At 45.6% G+C, this 22592-nt stretch overlaps 1 protein-coding gene across 1 annotated transcript in view; it reads left to right on the plus strand.

Moving 5' to 3' along the window:
- Positions 1 to 22592, plus strand: part of LOC132523878 (dedicator of cytokinesis protein 5-like) — a 91012-nt gene that overhangs the window by 52771 nt on the left and 15649 nt on the right. The window contains exon 2 of the mRNA XM_060155711.1: positions 6835 to 6918. Within this exon, the coding sequence (XP_060011694.1) occupies positions 6835 to 6918 (84 nt within the window). The remainder of the gene's footprint in view (positions 1 to 6834; positions 6919 to 22592) is intronic.

Consider the following 22592-nt stretch of genomic DNA (forward strand, 5'->3'; position numbering starts at 1 on the left):
CCATACTTGCCCTCTGATTTTTTTTCTCTTTTACTTTTCCTTAACAAGAAAGAGCTCAGTTGAAAAGCATAGAAGCTTAGTAGAAGTATAAGCATGGTAACATTAGAATGTGCACTTTCAGTGTTACACCCAGATTGAGAGTGCTATAGTGAGTCCAGGATTGAGGCATCCTTGGTATTCTGAATAACACCCTGACTCCTCAGTTGAATCACTGCAGAAATGCTTGGAAGGGGCAGCAAGAAAATGATGAAAATACTGAACTATTCCCCGATTCTCGTGCTGTTTCTAAGGGGCGCTTTGTACTTACCTGCCTGCAATTAAATGCATTTGCTGTCCTTAAGGACATCTGCCCTTCGTTGTCCAACTTTACCTTGTTAAGACTGTTGAGGCTAGCTTGTTCCGTTACCTGTACAGACCTTCCTGATCCCCAGTTTTCATTGAATGACTTCCACTGTCCTGTTGGGGAGGGCAGTTGTGTCCATCTTTGAGGACGTGCCTGCCTCCATGCCCGAAGTGGGAAGCCAGACAGGGCAAGAAAGGGGGAAAGGGAAGGTGACTGCCATTTACCCTATGTCTACCAGGGCTTGTCGTCTTCCTAGAGGCTCTGCTACATTCTCCTCTTTGGAAGAATATACTGGTACCTCCATTTCTTACGTAGACAAACTGTGGGGAAACTCCTGGTGTTTGCAGAACAAAGACTTTCTATTCTGCAATTTTGAGTTGCCTTGTTTTAGCTTTACATGTTTCACGTAAATTTAATTTCATACTAATTTAAATGAGATGGCTTGGAGGTAATCCTTTGGTACCAGTGAGGAAATAAATAAACCATAGTTGAGTTTATATCTGTGAAATCTCTCTCCCATTAAAGATACATTTATCTGTTCTAGCCACAAATAGATATAATCCTTAAAATAGAGATTTCTAAAGAATAACCAATGAACCGGTCATTAAATCTCCTAACTGGCCATTAAATTCTCCTAAAGATCTAGAAAACGAAGTTAAGAATCCTGTAAGAGCTGCTCCTGTGGAGTACTGTTGGTGACAAGTAGAAGCTGTTGTTCTCATCTGACAGCCCCTGACTTGGATGACCAGTCTGGAGCCTAATTGGAATGGTCAGCATAAAACCACATTTTTTTTAAACTCCTGGGGTCATACTTCCTGTTGAATCTGATTGTCGTCTCATCCTTGTAGTAGACTGGAATTAAAGAGCAAAAGAAAAAGTCCACTTGGCCTTCTAAGACATTACTGCATTGACCCCAGGGTGAAGATAAAGACACATGTGCCTTTTTAGTCTTAATAGTTCTAATGGCTGAAAGTAGGCAGATCAAGATGATCATGAGAAAGAGGAAGTGTGATCCTCCTGATAACATTCTGAATAGCAGACAACTCAAGTCAGGACCTCGTTCTGTGTTTGCTGTATCTTTCTTTCATAGACGCTACCAAACACCTAATAGAAAATGTCATGTTTTAGTTAATTCTTCAGGGGGTTGTCATTTGAGGATTCATGAAAAAGCCTGATTTTTCAGAAAGATGAACTACTAGCAACCCATCGACTTTTCATTGTCAAAATCAATCCTCGTATTGGGGCCTATCAGAGACTATTCTTATTCTGTTGGTTTCTTGTTGCATGATGCTAAGACCTCACATTTCATCTCTTTTCCTCTCTCATGAAAGTCTGGTTTAAAAGAAAAGGCCAGGCCAAATCAAAGATTTGGTAAATTGCAAACTACTTTACATTTGTAGACATACTGTCTTATCTAGTTGGCTCTGCAAAATTATACTTTTGCCATATAAACAGTAAGCTGCTCGGGGCAGAATTCCAGCAGCTTGTCTTTCCCAACCTTGCACGTAGCAGCCAGCAGGGCGGTTCGTACACAGCGACTGACTCCCTTCTCTTGTTTAATTTCCTCAGACAAAACAAGACATTGCGGTGGTGCCTGCTGATTCGAGACGACACAGCTTGTTTCTCTTGCCTCTTATCATAACCTCGTGAATCAGAGGCTGTTGGAGCCATAGGGTCCCTTAGAGCCATCTGGTCCATGCCTTGTTTACAGATGGGAAACTGAGGCCCAGACGAACTCATCCAAGGTCATGCATGTGTAACTGATAGAACTGGGTCTGCTTTGTTTAACCCAAAGGGTTTCCTTTACTTCTCCTTTCTCTGTCTTCCTCTGTAACAGTTATTCACATTCTAGGGAGAAAACATGATCCACTGAGCATGCGAGCTGTAAGCCTGTTTTTGAAATAGCGCCAGACGAGCAGACAACATGATCACCAACCTGTATTGGGGTGGCCACAAAGTTTGTTTGGTTTTAAGTAAAAATAAAAGACGTTTTTCATTTTCACCAAGAACTTCATTGAACAATGTATTCACTAACAGAGCAAACTTTTTGGGCAACCCAGTGTGATAAAGAGTGTTTGGGGAAGTTGGGGTCTCGTTTAATGAGAGAATTCTAAGGCAGACAACATACTGAGACGCTATCAGGTTCTTTTCTTTGCTGCCGGGCTCTTCCAGGGCATCCCTTTGGCATCGTGGACCAGCCTGGTAAAATGGGTCTTCATAGGACGGCGTCAGTAACAGCTCTGCTGCTGGAAAAGCTGGGCTCCTCGGGGCAAGGTACTGACCCCTTCTGAGTCTCAGTTTCTTCATTAAATAATATGGTAATTGGCACCCACTCCATACAGTTATTACTATATTCCATATGGAAGAGAAATCATAAACTACAACGGAAATGAAGTGGATTAAGGAGGGAGATGGAGAAGGCGTGGTTCTAAAGTGCATCGTTGGCGCAAATAGATGACATTGTAAGTGACTGGAAATCTTGTTAGTACTTCTGCCCAAACGCATGCAACAGGGAGTACAAATGCCCTCTAACTGATGACTTGTCACTCCAGCGAAAGGCATTGCTGAAGAGTGTGTTTCCCATGTGAAGCTCTTTGAAGGCTTGGGTTGGAAGGGCAGATTCTCTCGTGTAATTAGCAAAAGAGAGGCCAGAGAGGTGATTTGATAACCCATTTCATGAGTGGTGGGAAACCACACCTGCTGCTTCTGAGGGAAGCAGAATTACCTTGAAGTTTGTGGAGGAAGTGGTGAATAACTGAATCGACTGGTGGGTTTTATAAAGGCCACTCTTGTGCCCTGAGCACCTTCTTTGGGCCTCATCCAGTGCCTTGGAATGTGAAAGGCACAAAGTAATGTGTAACCGGGTCCCCATTCATGAAGGGTTTACCTTCTGATCGCTGGCAGATGATAACACAAGATTATCTGTGATTTAAAGCCCAAACCGTGTTAAAGGAAAAATTGTGGGACATCGGAGGAAAAAAAGAGATCCTTGCAGGGTGATAGGGAGTCAGGAATCGTTTGTCGAACTGCATCGTGAATGTGAGCTTTACAGTGTGAGGAAGAAACAGATGAGCTGTCGTTCCAGGCAGAGGTAAACCGTGAGCTGAGCACAGAATTTAGGGGAGGTTATGAGTCCTGACTGGAGCAGAGGGTGGAATTTGACAGATGATGGAGGCAAAGGTGGAGAATGAAGGCCAGGATAATTTCGGGAGCACTTTGATTGTCAGGCTCTGGAATCTAGGATTTAAGGAAACAATAGTCTGTGGTGTGTGTGTGTGTGTGTGTGTGTGTGTGTGTGTGTGTGTGTGTGTGTGTGTGTGTGTGTGTGTGTGTGTGTGTGTGTGTGTGTGTGTGTGTGTGTGTGTTTACAGCAGTCCTTGGTAGGTGTTTGTAGCTTGGAGCTACAGTGCCAGGTGCTGCCTTTGAGAGTTCTGCTTACTTTCCTGGTGACTAAGGGCGAGAAAGAGGTGAAGCTCGGTGATTACACAACACGCTGTGACACAGCAAGCTCTCTACTTCCTGATTCCATCTGCTGGCGGGGCCAGTGGGAGGAACCCGTTTGGGGGGAGGCAGTGAATGGGGGGCTCGAGGGATTCAGGGATGTGAGATCTACATTTTGTATGGAGACCCAGCAGTATACCTAGTGGGCAAAACATTTGAATCAAGTAGCAGTTAGACGAAAGAAGTGAACCTCAGTGGATCAGTAGCTGTGGCCTCATGGCCCACGAAGAAGTCTAGGAACCAGGAACTAACTAACTCCTTCTGAATGCCTGATCTTATTCTGAATTCATATTATAGTCCCCAAGCTCAGTAGTCAGCCAGTTCCAGTATCATCTGTCCAGACTTCTGTGCCAAGACTACAGAAGAACACATATTTGGGTGATTCTCTTCAAAAAGAGAGGCCACTTGAAGAACATGGGGCTAGAGGTCTGCTCCTTCTGTTCTGGGATAGATTGACTGTGACGAGCCTGCAGTCAGCCTGCTGATCTCGGGGCATCGCAGGCTCAGGAAAGAGCAGTAGGTACCATGGTTGGATTGGATGCCTTTCTTCCCTTCTTAATGACCCTTGTGGCATCTGGCAGATGGTTTGATGGATTGAGTGACCAGCCTCATGTGCTCATAAGAGCTGCAGAGAGGGGGAACGTCGTGGGTTCCTTGGATGGTCAGGTCAGTGGTTAGAACCGAATCTCTAAGGTGGTTCTTTTTCCCTGAAAGGATGCAGCTCACTCATCATGAGAGAGGGCAAGAAATAAATCTACCTTAAAAAAAAAAAAAGGGCTTCCCTGGTGGCGCAGTGGTTGAGAGTCCGCCTGCCGATGCAGGGGACACGGGTTCGTGCCCCGGTCCGGGAGGATCCCACATGCCGCGGAGCGGCTGGGCCCGTGAGCCATGGCCGCTGAGCCTGCGTGTCCGGAGCCTGTGCTCCGCAACGGGGGAGGCCGCAACGGGGGAGGCCACAACGGTGAGAGGCCCGTGTAACGCAAAAAAAAAAAAAAAAAAGAAGCTTCATCGAAGTCTAATTTATATACCATAAAATCCACCCACTGTAAGCATATAGTGCATTGATTTTTAGTAAATGTGCAGTGTTATATGACCATCACTACAATCCAATCCAGTTTTAGGATGTTTCCATCTCTCTGTAAAGCTTCCTGGTGCCTGTTGTGCTCTGTCGCTATTCCCACCCCCAACCCACGAAACAATCAGCTGCCCTATGTCGCTGATAGACTTGCCTCTTCTGGACGTTACAAGGAAATGGAAGCCTAACGTATGTGTTGTGCACGGGACTTTCATTTCGCATGTCTTTGAAGCATCCGTGTTGTGGCATGTGTTCGTATTTCATTCCTTTTTATTGCTGACTGATATTCCATTGTGTGGACACACCCTGTTTTTACTTCTCCACTCATTCTTCAGTGGATGAATTGTTTCCAGTTTTCAGCTGTTGTGAATAATGCTGCTATATTGGTTTCTTGTGGCTGTCCTAGCAACTTACCACAAACTTGGTTGTTTAAACAAGAGGATTTTATTCTCTCGTAGTTCTGAAGGCCAGAGGTCTAAAATCAAGGTGTTGACCGGCTGTGCTCCTTCTAGAGGCTCTAGGGGAGATTCCGTCCTTTTTCTTTTCTAGCTGCTAGTGGTGGTGCCAGTCCTTGACCTGAGGTCATGTTACTTCCACCTCTGCCTCCGTCCTCATGTTGCCTTCTCTTCTGTGAGACTCTCAAAACTCCCTCTGTCATCTGGATACGTGTGATTGTGTTTGGACCACACCCTGAATTTCCAGATTAACCTCCTCTCCGTATCCTTAACTAACTCACACTTTTTGCCCCCTGAGGAAACATTCACAGATGCCGAACTCGGATGTGGATATCTTTTGGGGGCTATTATCCTGCCTACCACAACAGCTGTGGATAGTCACATGAAGTTTCTGTGTCAGCACGTTTCCATTTCTCTTTGTAGGTAACTGGGCGCGGAATTGCTGGGCTGCACGTACATTTATGTTTAACTTTTTAAGAAACTACCAAACCGTTTTCTGAAGAGGTTGTGTCATTTTATGTTCCTACTAGCGATGCATGAGGGTTCCAGTTTCTCCACATTCCTGCCAAGTCTGCCTTTTAAAAATTAATAGCCATTCTGGTGGGTGAGAAGTTGTATCTCGTTGCGGTTTTAGTTTGCATTTCCCTGATGACTAATGGTTGTTGGACGTCTTTTCTGGTGCTTATTAGTCATCATATATGATTCTCGGTAAAATGTCTCTTCAGAGCTCTTACCCGTCTTAAAATGGGATTGCCTTCTTCTTTTGGAGTTACAAGAGTTTGTCTACTGTTTTGTATGATTGTGGTCCAGTCATTGCCAGTCCTAAGGACTGTGGTGATGGAGGTCACCTTGGGGACACCCCATTTCCCCAGGGTACCTAGAGCTGGGGTGAGGCAGCCACCCAGTGTTAGTCTATTACTGGGGGGGTAGGTGGGACTCACACGTGGTCCGTTGGCTGCCTGTTACTGTGTCAGGGAAGCTGGGAGACGGCTCGCCCTATGCCCTAGAGATCATAAGCTCAGTGGTGTTATAGGCTGATAACTCTTATCACCATTTTAATTAAGGAGTTGTTTCTGTAATAATATATTTACTATATCTCTTCCCGTACTAAACTGTTAAAAATCCCTGGTACAGGGACCCCATCTGTGTGTTTCAACACTCTGTCTCCAGTCTCTAGCACAGTATGTGGTACATGGTAGGCAACCAACCAATATTTGTTGGATGGAAGTATGACTGTAACATACCAGTAATGGGAGTCCAGGAGGATGCCCTCTGCTTTTCAGTGGGGGATTCACCTGAAATGATTAAAGAGAGGGTTATTTGTTAGAGGAGTGGTTCACTAACCACTCAATGTGCTCTTTGGTGACTCGTATTATTATTATTATTTTTAATGTGTTTGGTGACTTGTATTTGAACTGCCACTGATGCCATCATGTCCCTCTTTTATTTCTCCTTTCCAGCGATCTACAACTACAATGCCTCTCAAGATGTGGAGCTGTCCTTGCAGGTTGGAGACACGGTTCACATCCTGGAGATGTATGAGGGTAAGTCCGGATGGCCTTCTGCCAGACACGGAGCAAGGCCCAAACAGTAGAAGTTACTTATTCATAAGGCACTTAGAGCAAATATCAACATGCTTTACATGTGAAGTGATGCTAGTAAAAATCCAGGAAGTGCTTAGGGTATACAGTTTTGGACTGTGGGTGTTTTCAGAACAGCCAGCTGAGTGCATGAGCGCAGACATGCCCAGAGGCCAGCATCAAAATATGTGACTCTGGGGAATTCCCTGGTGCTCCAGTGGTTAAGACTCCGCGCTTCCACTGCAGGGGGCATGGGTTCGATCCCTGGTTGGGGAACTAAGATCCTGCATGCTACGCCATGTAGCTAAAACAACCAAAACCAAAATCTGTGACTCTGCATTTTGTGAGGTTTCAGTGCTGTTATACGTATGCCATCCTATTTAATTCTTACGGCAATCCTCTAAGGGTGGCAGGGCAAGGGTTTTTTTCTAATTAAGAAAAAATATGTATTATTGACTTTCAAAAATATAGAACTCTTAAAAATTACACAAGTTAACCCATGCTCACTTTTGTGTTTTTGTTTTTGTTTTTGTTTGCGGTATGCGGGCCTCTCACTGTTGTGGCCGCTCCCGTTGCGGAGCACAGGCTCCGGACGCGCAGGGTCAGCGGCCATGGCTCACGGGCCCAGCTGCTCCGCGGCATGTGGGATCTTCTCGGACCGGGGCATGAACACGTGTCCCCTGCATCGGCAGGCGGACTCTCAACCACTGCGCCACCGGGGAAGCCCCATGCTCACTTTTTTAACGTAGTTGAGAAAACTGATGTTCAGAGTAAATAAGGTGCCTCACGTCATACAACTAGTGACAGAGCCACATGAGATGAAGCACTGCTGCTTTCCAGCGGCTTCTCCTGAAGCAAGACCTTAATACATGAAAGATGCTATCTGTTCATAAGTACTGAAAATAAATAGGAAAAGCATATAATTCAACTCACATTCTAAAAGGCAAAAACATTTATTTCTTTGTAAAATTCTCTCAGATAAAATAACTAAATAAACCGATAAAAATTCTCTCAGATAAAATAACTAAATAAACCGATAAAAATTCTCTCAGATAAAATAACTAAATAAACCGATAAAAATTCAAAAAAAAATGTGACCGGATGCAGAAGGCCCTGGCCTCTGGTCTGGCGGGAGCTCGAAGGAAGCCCAGCTGCTGAAGTGGCCTTTCTTCTCAGCACTAAATGTTCCCAGCCTCGGGGAGAAATGAGGGAGAGACTTACTGGTGTTGCTGAGATTCCTTCAGAGAATTAGGTCCGGACGACTCTAGGTCTGGAAAGCCTACGAGTATATTTCCTGCAACTAGGTCGGGTTGGGGAGGGGGTCCCAGTTAACCTGTAAGTGGGTTGTTGGGCAGTTGCCCAGGGCTCCCAGGTCATCTGAAGAGCACAGGTCATGTCTGCACCCCCACCACCACCCCCCAGGCTTCTCGCTCCAACTCAAGCTCTCTAAATCCTAACGGGACTCATCCACGTATCCACATTTCTAATCCAAATGCCCAGAGTACAACAAACATGTCTCGAGGCCCCTAACATTGAGGATCAAAGCAAAGAACATTGAGGGTCCATTGATTCTCTCTGAAGATTGGGGCAGGCATGAGGTGGGAAGCTAGGCAGATTTTTCTCATAGGGTAAGGCTTCTTAGGACAAGAACTCTGGATTTGCAGGTCTGGCCCCTCCCCCCCATGTAAATGGTTCTGATGATAGCATGGCAAGGGTGGTCGTCTAGAACCTAGTGCGGCTTCCAAGGGCAAGGCAGACAGACGCAGGATGGGGAAGAGGAGATGGGAGGTCCGAAGGAAAGGAAGTAGGGCTCGGCCATAGGAAAGCTAAGCCGTCTGCCGCATTGCACAGAAGGCTCGGTTTTTACTCTTCCTTCCTTTAGTTTTAGGCAGAGGGCTGGTGGTTTGCATCATCCTTCTCCCCTTCACGCACTTCAGAGTGTCTTCGTGCAGCTGCCAGGGGCAGGGGAAGGGAGGGAGGGCTGTGTGGATGCTTCCCACTCTATTCCTTCTCTTCTATTTTTTTTTAAAAATAAATTTATTTATTTATTTATTTTATTTTTGGCTGCGTTGGGTCTTCGTTGCTGTGTGCAGGCTTTCTCTAGTTGTGGCAAGTGGGGGCTACTCTTTGTTGCAGTGCGCAGGCTTCTCATTGCAGTGGCTTCACTTGTTGTGGAGCACAGGCTCTAGGTGTGTGGGCTTCAGTAGTTGTGGCTCACGGGCTCAGTAGTTGTGGCTCGCGGGCTGTAGAGCGCAGGCTCAGTAGTTGTGGCGCACGGGCTTAGTTGCTCCGCGGCATGTGGGATCTTCCCGGACCAGGGCTCGAACCCGTGTCCACTGCATTGGCAGGCGGATTCTTAACCACTGCACGACCAGGGAAGCCCCTGTCTTCTATTTTTATTCTCACCATCTTAGGTCCAGCCAAACATTGATTCCATGGCATCACCAAGACACTAGGGATAATCTACTTTATCTTCTTTTTTTTTAATATAAATTTATTTTATTTATTTATTTATTTATGGCTCATTGGGTCTTCGTTGCTGTGCACAGGCTTTCTTTAGCTGCAGCGAGCAGGGGCTACTGTTGCGGTGTGTGGGCTTCTCATTGTGGTGGCTTCTTTTGTTGCGGAGCACGGCCTGTAGGTGCGTGGGCTTCAGTAGTTGTGGCTCGCGGGCTCTAGAGCTCAGGCTCAGTAGTTGTGGCGCACGGACTTAGTTGCTCCGTGGCATGTGGGATCTTCCTGGACCAGGGCTCGAACCCGTGTCCCCTGCATTGGCAGGCGGATTCTTAACCACTGCACACCGGGGAAGTCCTACTTATCTTCTTGAACTCCTTTACATATTGAAACCATAGTCTCTTCAAGCCTTACTAGGTCATACAGCTTTGTCTGGGCCAAATTAATCTACTCTACCTAGTCTTTATGGACACACATTTTCCATTATACCGGTAAAAGGCACATGTTCAGTTTCCATGGGCTTGAAAAGAATGTATATTTTACGATTACTGGGTGCAAAGTTCTATAGATGACAATTAGATTGTGATTTTGTCACTTTTTTTCCCCAAATTTGCCATATGCTAACCTTCTTTCTGCTTTTTCTGTTGCTGAGAGAACTGTGTTAAACCTTCCCCCATGATTGCAGTTTGCGTCAGTTTACAGTGATGTCACTTTTTTGCTTTCTGTATTCTCAGAACTGTTTTTAGGTGCATACAACTTTAGAATTGTTATATTAATTCCAACTTTTAATTCCTGTTTGTAAAACTTTTTATCATTATCTTCATCTGCAGTAAGGCTTTTTTCCTTAGTCTTTTTTGTCTGAAATTGCAGCCAATTCACTGGCAGTGCCAGGGCTTTCCTGACCCCACAAGGCCGTCAGAAATGCTGCTTAGCCGCTCAGGAATCTTTTCTTAATTCAGCAGATGCCCCAAGAGGAAAGCAGCCGCCAGTGCTGGCCTCATCTTTCTGAGTTTGTTCTTTTTCACATCTAGATGTGGTAATTCTTTACTATACCATGTTAGCTCGTGTGTGTGTGTGTGTGTGTGTGTGTGTGTGTGTGTGTGTGTGTGTGTGTGTGTGTGTGTGTGTGTGTGTGTGTGTGTGTGTGTGTGTGTGTGTGTGTGTGTGTGTGTGTGTGTGTGTGTGTTGTATTGTCAGGCTTTTCTAATTGACCTGCAGAGTGTGGGAGGGAAGAGCACAGAGTTGATCTGAAGTCAAGTAGATGATACCTTTTTTTTTTTTTTTTTTTTTTTTTGCGGTACACGGGCCCCTCACCGTTGTGGCCTCTCCCGGTGCGGAGCACGGGCTCCGGACGCACAAGCTCAGCGGCCATGGGTCACGGACCCAGCCGCTCCGCGGCATGTGGGATCTTCCCGGACTGGGACACGAACCCGTGTCCCCTGCATCGGCAGGCAGACTCTCAACCACTGCGCCACCAGGGAAGCCCGATGATACCTTTTAAATACATTTTCAAAGTTTTTTTTTCATTTTTATGTGACCCCAATGTTTCTTGAAATAGTTGATTGAAATACTTTGTCCTCACATGATTCATATTAATGGTAATTTTAAGTGTGCTTATTATTTTTACTTTACTGAGCAATCTCCCAGTTGACCAATGAGCATTCCTAAAAGTAGCACTCCTATGAACCAAGCTAATGTGGTCACCAAGCTTGGTTGAATATAAATGTAAACACACAAACACGTCTGTTTCAAATACCTTCCGGAGCTTGAGTCCAAAAGCCACGGTGCACCTAATATATTACAACTTACACAGCGGTACACTTGCCAGAAGTGCTGGCCCAGTTCATACAAAACACTGTTACTTGATCACTGCTGCATCTAGACTATGATGATCCAGGTGCTGTAGGTCCTGACAGCAAGAAGCCAATTTTCTTGTTAATTGTTACCATAAAATGCTTGGGGGCCAGCCATAGAATTCTTTCATTTCAAAGAAGGACGTCAGGGACTTCCCTGGTGGTCCAGTGGTTAGGATTCCATGCTTCCAAGGCAGGGGGCATGGGTTTGATCCCAGGTCAGGAACTAAGATCCCACACGCTGCAAGGCGTGGCTGAAAGTAAATAAATGAATGAATGAACGAGTAAATGAGTAATAAAATTTAAAAAAGGATGTCAGCGCCCGTTCTGTAAAAGTGGACATGTGTCAGGGTGTGAATGACGAGATTTAGAGTATGAGCTTATTCACTTCATTAACTGCCAAGTGGCAGGTCAGCTTTACAGAGATGATTATACTGGCTTAAGGTTTAAATTAGTGTTTATCTTATGGGATTAATTTTTTTAATGGTGCGTGCATTGCCAGACGCAGTGATAGGTACTTCTATCTGCTAAGTACTTTGAGTTCTTGGCTGGGTTCTCAAGTTTCTTGATTATTCAAGGCAGTTCAGGACGCAGTGAGGGCAGGAGGGCTTTGCAGACATTAAACATGATGGAAATGCTGAGTAATAACTTGTGTTCAAGCCCTCCTCCCCCATCTCCTCTTTCCTTTAGAAAAATAAACAAAGTGGAAACACCCACAGTACTGCCAGATGGAATTGAAGGGTGGCACGGGCACCATTTCATGGCCCTGGCGTGCGATGCGGGGGTTGTGTCTTTCAGCTTCCTGTCAGTGCTGACTCCAGGGGTCCCACCACGCCAGACACCCTGCCTTTGAGATATTTGCGTACCAGACCTGGGTGGGCTCTTTTGGTGTGGACATGAGTTCACCTTTCTGGGACCCGGACTTGAAAAATTCTTTTCTGCCCACAACAGAATACCACTTAGGACTCTCCTTTTGCTGTTTTCCGCCCTGTGGTTGAATGAATGATTCCAAAAGTGGTAGCTTCTTGAAGGCCTGCTCCTCCTTCATCGGCAGGGCCCGTGCCTAGCGTGGCTCCCAGTAGACAGTAGGTGCTCAGCAAGCCTGTTGTATGAGTGAGATAAATGGGAGACCAGGGCAAGCCTGTGGGAGCAAAGCAAGGTAGTGTGGAGGGTAAGGGGGACGGGGCCACCTCCACAGAACTCCCGATAGCACAGGGCAGGGCTGCTTTTCTCCTATGAGATGCCAGCATTGCCCTTCCCTGTGCAGACCACACGATGGACTTGGTTACCACGTGAGCTGCTTTTTCCAATAACGGCTTTATTGAGATCTCAAATACCATCCAGTTGACCCATTTTAAGTATCCAATTCAATAATTATTTACAAAGTACTCTGTTCACAAAGTAGGGCAACCATATCACTATCTACTTTCAGAACATTTTCATTATCCCCAAAAGAAACCCTCTACCCGTAAGTGGTTTTTACCCCCCAGCTCCAGGCAGCCACCAACCTAATTTCTGTCTCTGTAGGTCTGCCTATTCTAGACAATTCACATAAGTGGAATCATGTAATGTGTGGTCCTTTGTGACTGTCTTCTACTTAAAATGATCTTTTGGGGGCCCATCCATGTGGTAGCATGTGTCAGTACCTCATATCTTTCTATTGCTAAAAAATATTCATTGTAGGCATAGTTCACATTGTATTCATCTCTTCATCAGTTGATGGACATTTGGATTGTCTACAATTTTTAGTTATTATGAATAATGCTGCTGCCGTGAACGACAAGTTTTTGTGTGGATATATGTTTTCATTTCTCTTGGGTGTCTCCTTAGGAGTGGAATTGCTGGATCATATAGTAACTCTGTGTTTAACCTTTTGGGGAACTGCCAGACTGATTGCTTGAGATTTGGCTCCAGAACAGGAGACCACAGTCCACATGAGAGAGTAATCATTCCTCATCCCTTATCACCGTTCCTCTCTGTAACCTTGCCCCTGAACGTCATTCGTTACTAAAAATAAGGGAAGGGAGTAGAATTGACTGACAGGCTGTATATTGCTCCTTTTTAATAGACCACCAATAATTGTTTGCCTTCAGAAACTTTTTCAGGGAACAGAAATCCTCAAGGAGTAAAACAAGTGTCCTTGCCTTTCTTCTGCTTTGGCACCGGCCTGCCTGTAGTCACTGCCATGTCTTTGCTTCTTTAACCAGAAAAGTGTTGGTAGTGAGACAGCTGTTCTCCGTCTGAGTGTTCTTTCCCACCCCAGATCCATGGGCATGACTGAAAAAGCACTGATACCTGCGGGAGATTCCAGTTGTGGTCATTTATTCATTCAACAGGACTCGCTGAGCAAGTATTATGCTCTTCTGTGCCAACTACATTTATTGACCACAAGAGATGTTCTAGGCATTGAGGTCACCTGAGTGACAAAATGGCAAGGTTTCCCCTCCCACAGGGTTTTCATTCAAGAGATAGACAAAACAAGTGAACAAAATACGTGAACAAAAACGTTCACATACTTGTAAGTGCTATGGGGAGAAAAGGATGGTGTTACATAGACCAGAGGCAGATGAAGGTGATGGAGAGTGAAAGGAGAAGGACCACTTTAGTTTGCATGGCTTTGTCCCTATCTTATCTAGGGTCACTGTCCGTGGGCAAGACATTTGAACACTCTTTGTGTCATGGTCATTTCGTCTAAAATCGGATCACTCTTTGAATTAAAAGCGATTAAATGAAAGTGCCTTGAAAAGTAAGGTTTCAGCATCCCTGCTGCCATGAAGCTCTCCTCTCCTGTAATTATCCAAATTCCAGTCACAGGTGATTTCAGGCTCGGGGTTTGTTGTTCCACCAATGGGTACTGGTTTCCTACCTTTGATTCATATCCGTTATTTAACTCATTTTCAGCTCCGTAAACCACTCACAAGCTTAAGAGAGAGGGTGGCCGGTGTTAACAGTGATTTCTGGGGGTAAACATAACACAATTGGCTCCTGTTGGAAATAACAAAATGAGATAATGTCTCAAAGGTGTTCCAAGCTCTGAAGAGGCAGGTACGGCATAAAGTTTTATATTATTTCAGTGTAATTTGTTAAAGACCCAGAGGAGAGCACAAATGATTGTATTGGAACCAGAGGAAACAGGCGATCCTGAAAAGTTGAAATAAAAAGGAGCATTTGTCTGTATACGGGAGGTCCCCAACATATATATTTCTTCTGTGTGGAATGAGGCCAGTTTTGAAATGCACCTTAATCAAGAAATCCACTACCTTATGATATGAAAAGATACAGACATGGATTATGACTTGGGCTATAGACGTTTTGAGTCTCATCTTTAATAAAGCAAGCTTTTTTGAGTAAGCCCAGAGGGCAGTATTATGATGGGTAGGTAAAGTTACGTGGCACTAAATTTTAGCTCCGTAGCTGACAAAACTTTCTAACAGAGGCGTAAAATAGAAGAGAGTGTATTTGAGGAGTTTTTTCCAAGAAGAGGTTTAATAGGCATCTTTCTGAGATGTGGTATTAAGAACGCTCCATTGGAAAAGGGAACCCTCCTACACTGTTAGTGGGAATGTAAATTGGGGCAGCCACTATGGAAAACAGTATGGAGGTTCCTCAAAAAACTAAAAATAGAATTACCATATGATCCAGCAATTCCACTCCTGGGCATATATCCAGACAAAACTAAAATTCAGAGAGATACACACACTCTTATGTTCATAGCAGCACTATTTACAGTAGCCAAGGCACGGAAGCAACTTAAATGTCCATTGACAGATGAATGGATAAAGAAGACGTGGTACATATATAGTATGGAATACTACTGAGCCATAAAAAAGAATGAAATAATGCCACTTGCAGCAATATGGATGGACCTAGATGTTATCGTACAAAGTGAAGTAAATCAGAAAGTCAAAGACAGATACCATAAGATATCACTTATATGTGGAATCTAAAATACGACACAAATGAACATATCTACAAAACAAAAAGAGACTCACAAATACAGAGAACAGACTTGTGGTTGCCAAGGGGAAGGGGAGTGGGGGGAGGAAGGATTGGGAGTTTGGGGTTAGCAGATGCAGACTATTATATATAGAATGGATAAACAACAAGGTCCTACTGTAGAGCACAGGGGACTATATTCAGTATCCTGTGATAAACCATCATGGAAAAGAATATGAAAAAAGAATTTGTGTATAACTTTACAGCAGAAATTAACACAACATTGTAAATCAACTATACTGCAATAAAATTAAAACAGAAAAAGAACCCTCCATTGGATCATATGATACAGTAAGGTCCTTTTCAAACCTTTTCAAACCCTCCATTGGATCATATGATACAGTAAGGTCCTATCACACCTTTTCAAAACTGATTCTCTGATTTGAGAAGTTGTCATCTCCTACTATCCTGTGCAACAGTGAGTCGGCCTGGCAGTCTTGTCCTCCCTTTATTGTTCCTGTTTTCTATTCACTTCCTTCTCTCTTTGGTCCGCCATGCCCAATGACCGTAAGACTAGTGAGAGACAAAATCAAAATTGATTTAAAAAAATCAGTTCTTAACAGCACGTGTAAAAGTTTACTGGGTTTAAGCTGAAATAAGGCATTGGATGTATTTGTAACTTTCATTTACTTTTGTTACCCCATTAGTCAAGATAATTGAAACTTTATTGTAATTCAGAATCCATAACCTCACCGTGTTCTAGTTAGAAAAACAACTGCCTTTCTCAAACGTAAATGGCAGTGAGCCCAACAGCTTGGATTTTACGACAAGCATTGCGTGCAAACATTTTGGCTCGAGCCTTGAACGCAAGGTAGGCCTTGTGGCATTTTGGTGAGTGTGCCGGTCACTTCCCACATCTGTTTGACCTTTACCTTAAGGACAGCTGGTCAGCTACTACTCCTGGGGACACATGTTCCCGAGATGTGTTTTTCCATAGATGTGTGTGGCAGTAGGAGGGTGTTTACAAAAAAAAAAAAACTAATTAAAAAGTAGAGCTGGTGAAAAGTCTCATCTCAGGTTTAATCTTTTAAAATTTTTATTAGAGTATAGTCGACTTACAATGTTGTGTTAGTTTCAGATATACAGCAAAGTGAATCCGTTATACGTATACGTATATCCACTCTTTTTTAGATTCTTTTCCCATGTAGGTCATTACAGAGTATTGAGTAGAGTTCCCTGTGCTATATAGTAAGTCCTTATTAGTTATCTATTTTTTATATAGTAGTGTGTATATGTCAGTCCCAATCTCCCAATTTATCCCTCCCCCCACCTCAGATTTAATCTTATCCAAAAGAGAACGCCTTGTCCTGTTTTTCCTTTTGAGATACATTCGAATGTTCTTCTAAAATTCCATCTTGAAAGTTTGTGTTATTTGCGTATAGGCAAGTGTAGAATCTTCTAGGATCAGGTTCGGAACCGTCTTCTGAGTGGAGCCCTCATTTGGTTCCTTCGTCGTGAACTGGTACTTGGCGTTGGCCCATTTGGGCCGTGGCCCGCGTGCTGAAGGAGGCAAGTTCAGCCTGAAAGCAGAGATGTACTGGGGATGCTGTAGAGGAAGGTTCTCGTGAGGAAGCCTCTGGTTTTGGTCTCCAAGGGATCTTGGTGGGATCAAGGGGTCCAGAGGCGGCAGAGTGATGAGCAGGCTCCTTGCGTCCCAGGCACGTACATGCCCACTCAGGCTGTCTTCTCACCTCTGAATGCTGGCCATTGACATTACTTGGTATGTAACTTTTTTTTTTAAATAGATCTTTATTGGAGTATAATTGCTTCCCAATACTGTGTTAGTTTCTGTTGCACAGCAAAGCGAATCAGCCATATGCACACACACTGGCACGTAACTTTTATCAAAAGTGCCTTACGTGTCTCATCCCTAGTGCAACATATAGCCCATCAAACCATCCTGGGACTGGGTAAGACTCTGAAGGGTTCTTGGAAAGAAAAAGGCCTAGAGCAAAGTTCGAAATTGATTGAGGGCAGGTTGGAATTAGATATTTCTCCTCTTGCCTGTATCTGGAGAGAGAAGGATAACTAGATGCCTCTGCTCTGCTCATGGTAATGTCAGTAATTAATGATCTTTCAAAGCATATGAGGAGGCCTAGGCGTCATAAATAGTCACCCTCTGCTAGAGCGCCCCCATTTTATTCAACCCACGGAGGCAAATCATTCAGGAGAAAGTGTTGTAGGAGCAGACAACACGCTACTGTAAAACGTCTGTGCTACAAAGGAGTCTTACAAAAGCTCGAGGACATCAGTGCCTTTCCTGGCCTCACCTCCATGTGTAATTCAGGCTACACCTAGGGAAGGACAAGGCAAGACAGGCAAGATTCTCGTTAAAGATTATTCGTCTAGGGCTTCCCTGGTGGCTCAGTGGTTGAGAGTCCGCCTGCCGATGCAGGGGACACGGGTTCGTGCCCCGGTCCGGGAAGATCCCACATGCCGCGGAGTGGGTGGGCCCGTGAGCCATGGCCGCTGAGCCTGCGCGTTCGGAGCCTGTGCTCCGCAACGGGAGATGCCACAACAGTGAGAGGTCTGTGTACCGCAAAAAAAAAAAAAAAAAAAAAATTATTCGTCTCACCCTTATATTCTGTATAGGCATCCTCAATGATTGTCTTTTGAACAGGAGTATTAAATGTGTGTGCATTTCACTTTGACAAATGAAATAGATTTTTTTTTTTTTTTTTTTTGCGATACGCAGGCCTCTCACTGTTGCGTCCTCTCCCGTTGCGGAGCACAGGCTCCGGACGTGCAGGCTCAGCGGCCATGGCTCACGGGCCCACCCACTCCGCGGCATGTGGGATCTTCCCGGAATGGGGCACGAACCCGTGTCCCCTGCATCGGCAGGTGGACTCTCAACCACTGAGCCACCAGGGAAACCCATGAAATAGATTTTAAATAGCTGTACCTAGCAGTGTAGCCTGTCTTTTAAATGACAGGAACAATGTACACTAAATTCCTAACCTTGAATGCTTGTTTAGTTTTCACGATGCAGGAATAAGAATCTGTTGTTATGGTTGGAAACGAAGGATATGGGTCAGGGGGACTTTTTCTTCTTCAATATGTGTTACTGGCAGATTCATTGCCCACTGAGTGTTTAACCAGGCCTTAGAGTCACCTATTCTGGTGACCTTTGAGTTCTCCTTAGGCTGTATCCAGTCTCTGCTCAGGCCCTGGGGTGTTCGGCACCGTGTTTCTTGGTTGTTGTAGCTACTGTCATATGGTTTTTCTATCGCCCAAGTTGTTTCTTCTACTTTTTCTTGTTCTCGTTCCCTTAAAGTCATGTTTTCTACCCTTTTCTTGGGGCAGGGAACTTATTCTGTTGGAAAATAAAAGTATGTCTTCTTATCAGCCCCGAGGGCTCTGGGGAGAAGCTACCCCCAGCACGATTCCACCTTCTGCTATGTTTGTCATCGGTAATTTAATAATAATTTAGAGAGGTTCTGCTCCTTCCAGAGAGCACAGATACACGCCTCAGAAAACGAATGAGAACTCCATGTAGCGTCTCCTACTGTCATCAGCATAGGAAGCAGATGACGGCACTAAGAGTAGGAGCTCGTCCCTGGATTATGTCCTGGGGTCCTCACCATTCCAACTTTGGCGTTTTCCATTCCTCTACGTGCCAGGCATTGAGTGAAGGGCTTTCACGTACTGCATCTCAGTGCCTACAATCCTGGGAGATCAGAGTTACTGATGCTTGTTTAATGTGAATGTCAAGGTTAGGAAACTTGAAGACATTCACACAGCTATGAAATGGCAGAGCTGTGATTCCCACCCAGGGTCCCATGGAATCCAAGGAGAGTGTGCTTTCCACGTCCCAAGGCCTTTGGGGAAATAACACTTCTCTTTTGGACATAACGGACAGTTTTCCATAGTGGGTTAGGTTCTTTTGCGTTTTGAATGGCTATCAGACGAGTCTCCCGTCACCCCAGATGTATCAGGGTGAGCCCTTTCTGGACTTAACTTCGCTCCATGGCTCTTCCATGCAAACTAGTCACTCTGGCCAGCGGTTTCCTCCCTGCCCTCCGAGCTCACTACGTGCTGGGACCCGCTTCACCCCCAGTGCTGGGTGCCTCATTTGCCCTCCACACACACCTCCTCCTCGGCCAGTTTTCAACAGCTGGCTTCCTCAGAGCAGGTAGCCATGTCTGTGTTTGGGGAGCAGAGCAGAATCTCCCCCCCCCGCCAGAGATTGGTCCCCCTCCTGCAATCCACACGCTCCAGGGTAGCATGACGGAGGCAGTGGGCAACCGTTACAGACAGTCTGTCCAAGCCTCTTAGGTCTGGCAGGTGGGTCTGGGATGAGATAAGCAGAGAGGTCTCTGGAAATGTCTCTGACCCCCCCAGCCCGTGGCAGTCTCTCCCCCCTGCGTGTCTGTGGTTGTATAACTCGGGTCTGCAGCTGTGCCCTCCCACCTGAGTTAGTAAATAGGGCACGTGGATCGGACCCAGTGGTCTTTGGCTCTGACGCTCTGGGCAGGTCCCACGTGGTTCATATTCTTCCTCTTGCTTCTAATGTTTTGCCACCAGGACTCTTAATGCTGTCACCACTCTTGGGTTCCACCTCTGCTTCTGTCACTGCTTGTCTTATCGCACCCTTGGCGGTATCTCCTCACCCCTGGCTGTCCGGGTCCACAAAGTGGGGCCCTGTGGTTCACGTTTGGAGTCTGATGCTGTAGTCTCGCACCTTCACTTTTAAGAGGCATTCCACGGAGGAACTTGGAGCAGGTTTCTAGGGGACCGGGTGGAAGGGGTCTTAGGTTCAGGGCGGGGTCACACTGGAGGGCTTTCCTCACTTCAGCTGATTCGTCCTCTGAGGGAAGGCTCACGTATTTCCAGCTCCTCTGCCTGGGGATGAGTTTCCTATCTTACTGGAGCCTCCCTCCCTCCTTCATCTCTCGCCTCTAATCTCAGTGTCCTTCTCAGGCAGCTTAGGTGGTTTCATGGAAAAAGCAGTCTGCACTGAAATTCCAGAAATCCTGGTTAACTAGACAGGCAAGTTTATATCTCCCCCCTCACCTGTGTGTCTCTGTTTTACTAGCAATTAGATTAGAAAGTCTTCCAGATCAGGAGTTGGGGTTTATTAGAGGCCCAAACTCCTTGAGTGAGGTCCCCCCACCAGAGCCCAGGATAGTTCCTTATAAAAGCGAGGCTCCTTCAATGTATTTTTTTAAAATAAATTTATCTATCTATCTAGTTATTTATTTATTTTTGGCTACTTTGGGTCTTCGTTGCTACAAGCGGGCTTCTCTTGTTGCGGAGCATGGGCTCTAGGCGTGCGGGGTTCAGTAGTTGTGGCACACGGGCTCTAGAGTGCAGGCTCAGTAGTTGTGGCACACGGGCTTAGTTGCTCCGCGGCATGTGGGATCTTCTCAGCCGGGGGCTCGAATCCATGTTCCCTGCATTGGCAGGCGGACTCTTGACCACTGCGCCACCAGGGAAGTCCCCTTCAATGTATCTTGCTTGATGAAATGATTCCTCAGCCACAAACCTGTACCCCTTTCTCATCCATCTTGCAAATATTGGTGTGATGATAACAAAACCAATAGAAGAATAAGGTACAGCAAATTCATTGCTACTACTGAGAAAGCTACATGTTGCATCCATTCATTTTGGCTTGCTTGAAGTGGTTGTATAAGTTAGAGAAACGGACCACAGAAGAGGGGAATTAGAGACAAGAGCCAGAAGGACGAACGGCTGCCAGGATTACTTTGCTTTAGAAAAGAAAGAAAAAGCCATGTCTAGACAATTGAAAGGGAATGGGCAAACCAGAGTCCGTAGGTTGATTAGACTGGAGGAAATTCTTTCTTCCCTCTCACTTAGCTTCAGGGGCGTCTGTGAGGTCACAGAGAGATTTCCCAGTTTTGTGGGGGACGTTTGGGTATGTCACCCCTCCGTTCTGTCGGCTGTGACTTTGATCCACTCCTCCCGCTGGTCCACTGTCTGGACCAGGTGTCTCCGTTTGTCTGAGGAGGTGTGTGCTGGTTGAAAGGAGAAGTCTTACCATCACCATCTATAGTAGGCAACCAGAGCAAACCTCTGCCTGTTGGCTATGGAGTTAGATTTTATGAGGTGAGGAAATGGGGGAGGAAAAAGGAATGTTTTGGTGGAAGGATGTTTGAGAGATCAGAGCCTTAATTACTTGAAATTAATAGTTGAAGAAATGGAGTCCCGCAGAGCTAGTGAGCGCAGAGCCAGGATGGAGACCCAGGCCTTTTGATTTCAAGGAATCTTCCTTATAAGGAGCACTGCCTCTTCTTTTCTGGCCTCCTGGGCAGGTGCTCGGGCCCTGGGCATAGGATTCCCGGGAGAGAGGTGAAGGGTGTCTCAGACCTTGCAGTCAGATCTCACTCCAGAGGAGCAGATTTTAGCGGACCTTCCATCAGTCTATTCCACCCATGGCCACTAGCTCTAGGAGTTCTCTCTCTCATTAATATATTCATCAGAAGTTTATTGAGTGTCTGCTGTGTGCCAGGTACCGCAAAGACAGGCCTCTTCCTTGTTCATTCAAGAAATAAAAGATGGAAACCACATCTCTTTCTTTTCTGCTGACTTGCCCTGCTTGTGCATGTGGGGTTTATATTGAGAGGATTCTGTGGCCAAGCTTCCTTCCTCTGAGAGGCAGTGCCTTGAGCAAGTATCCCTTTGCCCCATCCCCCCAGCAGGGGAGCTGGGGAGGCAGCGAACTATGAACTGGGCAGTAGGAGACCTGTGCTCTGACCCCCAGCTTAGCTAGTAAGTCACCGCTTGACTTTGGACAACCTGTTCAGTTCCTTGCCTGTGTTTCGTCTTTTTTGAGGTGAGGGTGTTAAGTTTCCGTGAACTCTGAGTTCTTTGGAGCTCAAACTTCCAGCAGTTACTGGATGTGCCTGTCTCAGAGGCACAAAATTGATCCGATCATTAACCCAGATGACTGATTTGTCTCACAAAAAGTTACAAAAGAATAGAATCGTCTTTTACTGTCTTTGCATCCCTCCACTTTCTGCCTTTGAACTTAGTTTCAAAAGCCTCACTGAGATGGTCCTTGCATTCAGAAAGTGGACATCCTGAACCCCCAGGGCTCTGTGCTGCCTTCAGATAAAGATGCACCCACGAAGCCGGCTCTCCCGGGAGGGGTTTGCACCCAGTGTGGCTACTTCTCAGCTTCCCTAGAGGGAGGGACCTCAGCCATCTCTCCGAGGGACACTTACTGGGGATGGGAGGGCAGGCTGTGGCCATGGAAACCTGACAGGCTTACCTGGCCCACGAGGGATGGAACTTTGACCTTGGCCTAATTAACTGTGCTTCACCCAGGGAGCTACCAGGCCAGTGACACTTAAAAAAAACAACAGGATTTAGCAC

Source organism: Lagenorhynchus albirostris, chromosome 7 (genome assembly GCF_949774975.1).
Source record: "Lagenorhynchus albirostris chromosome 7, mLagAlb1.1, whole genome shotgun sequence".
NCBI classification, from domain to species: Eukaryota; Metazoa; Chordata; class Mammalia; order Artiodactyla; family Delphinidae; genus Lagenorhynchus; species Lagenorhynchus albirostris.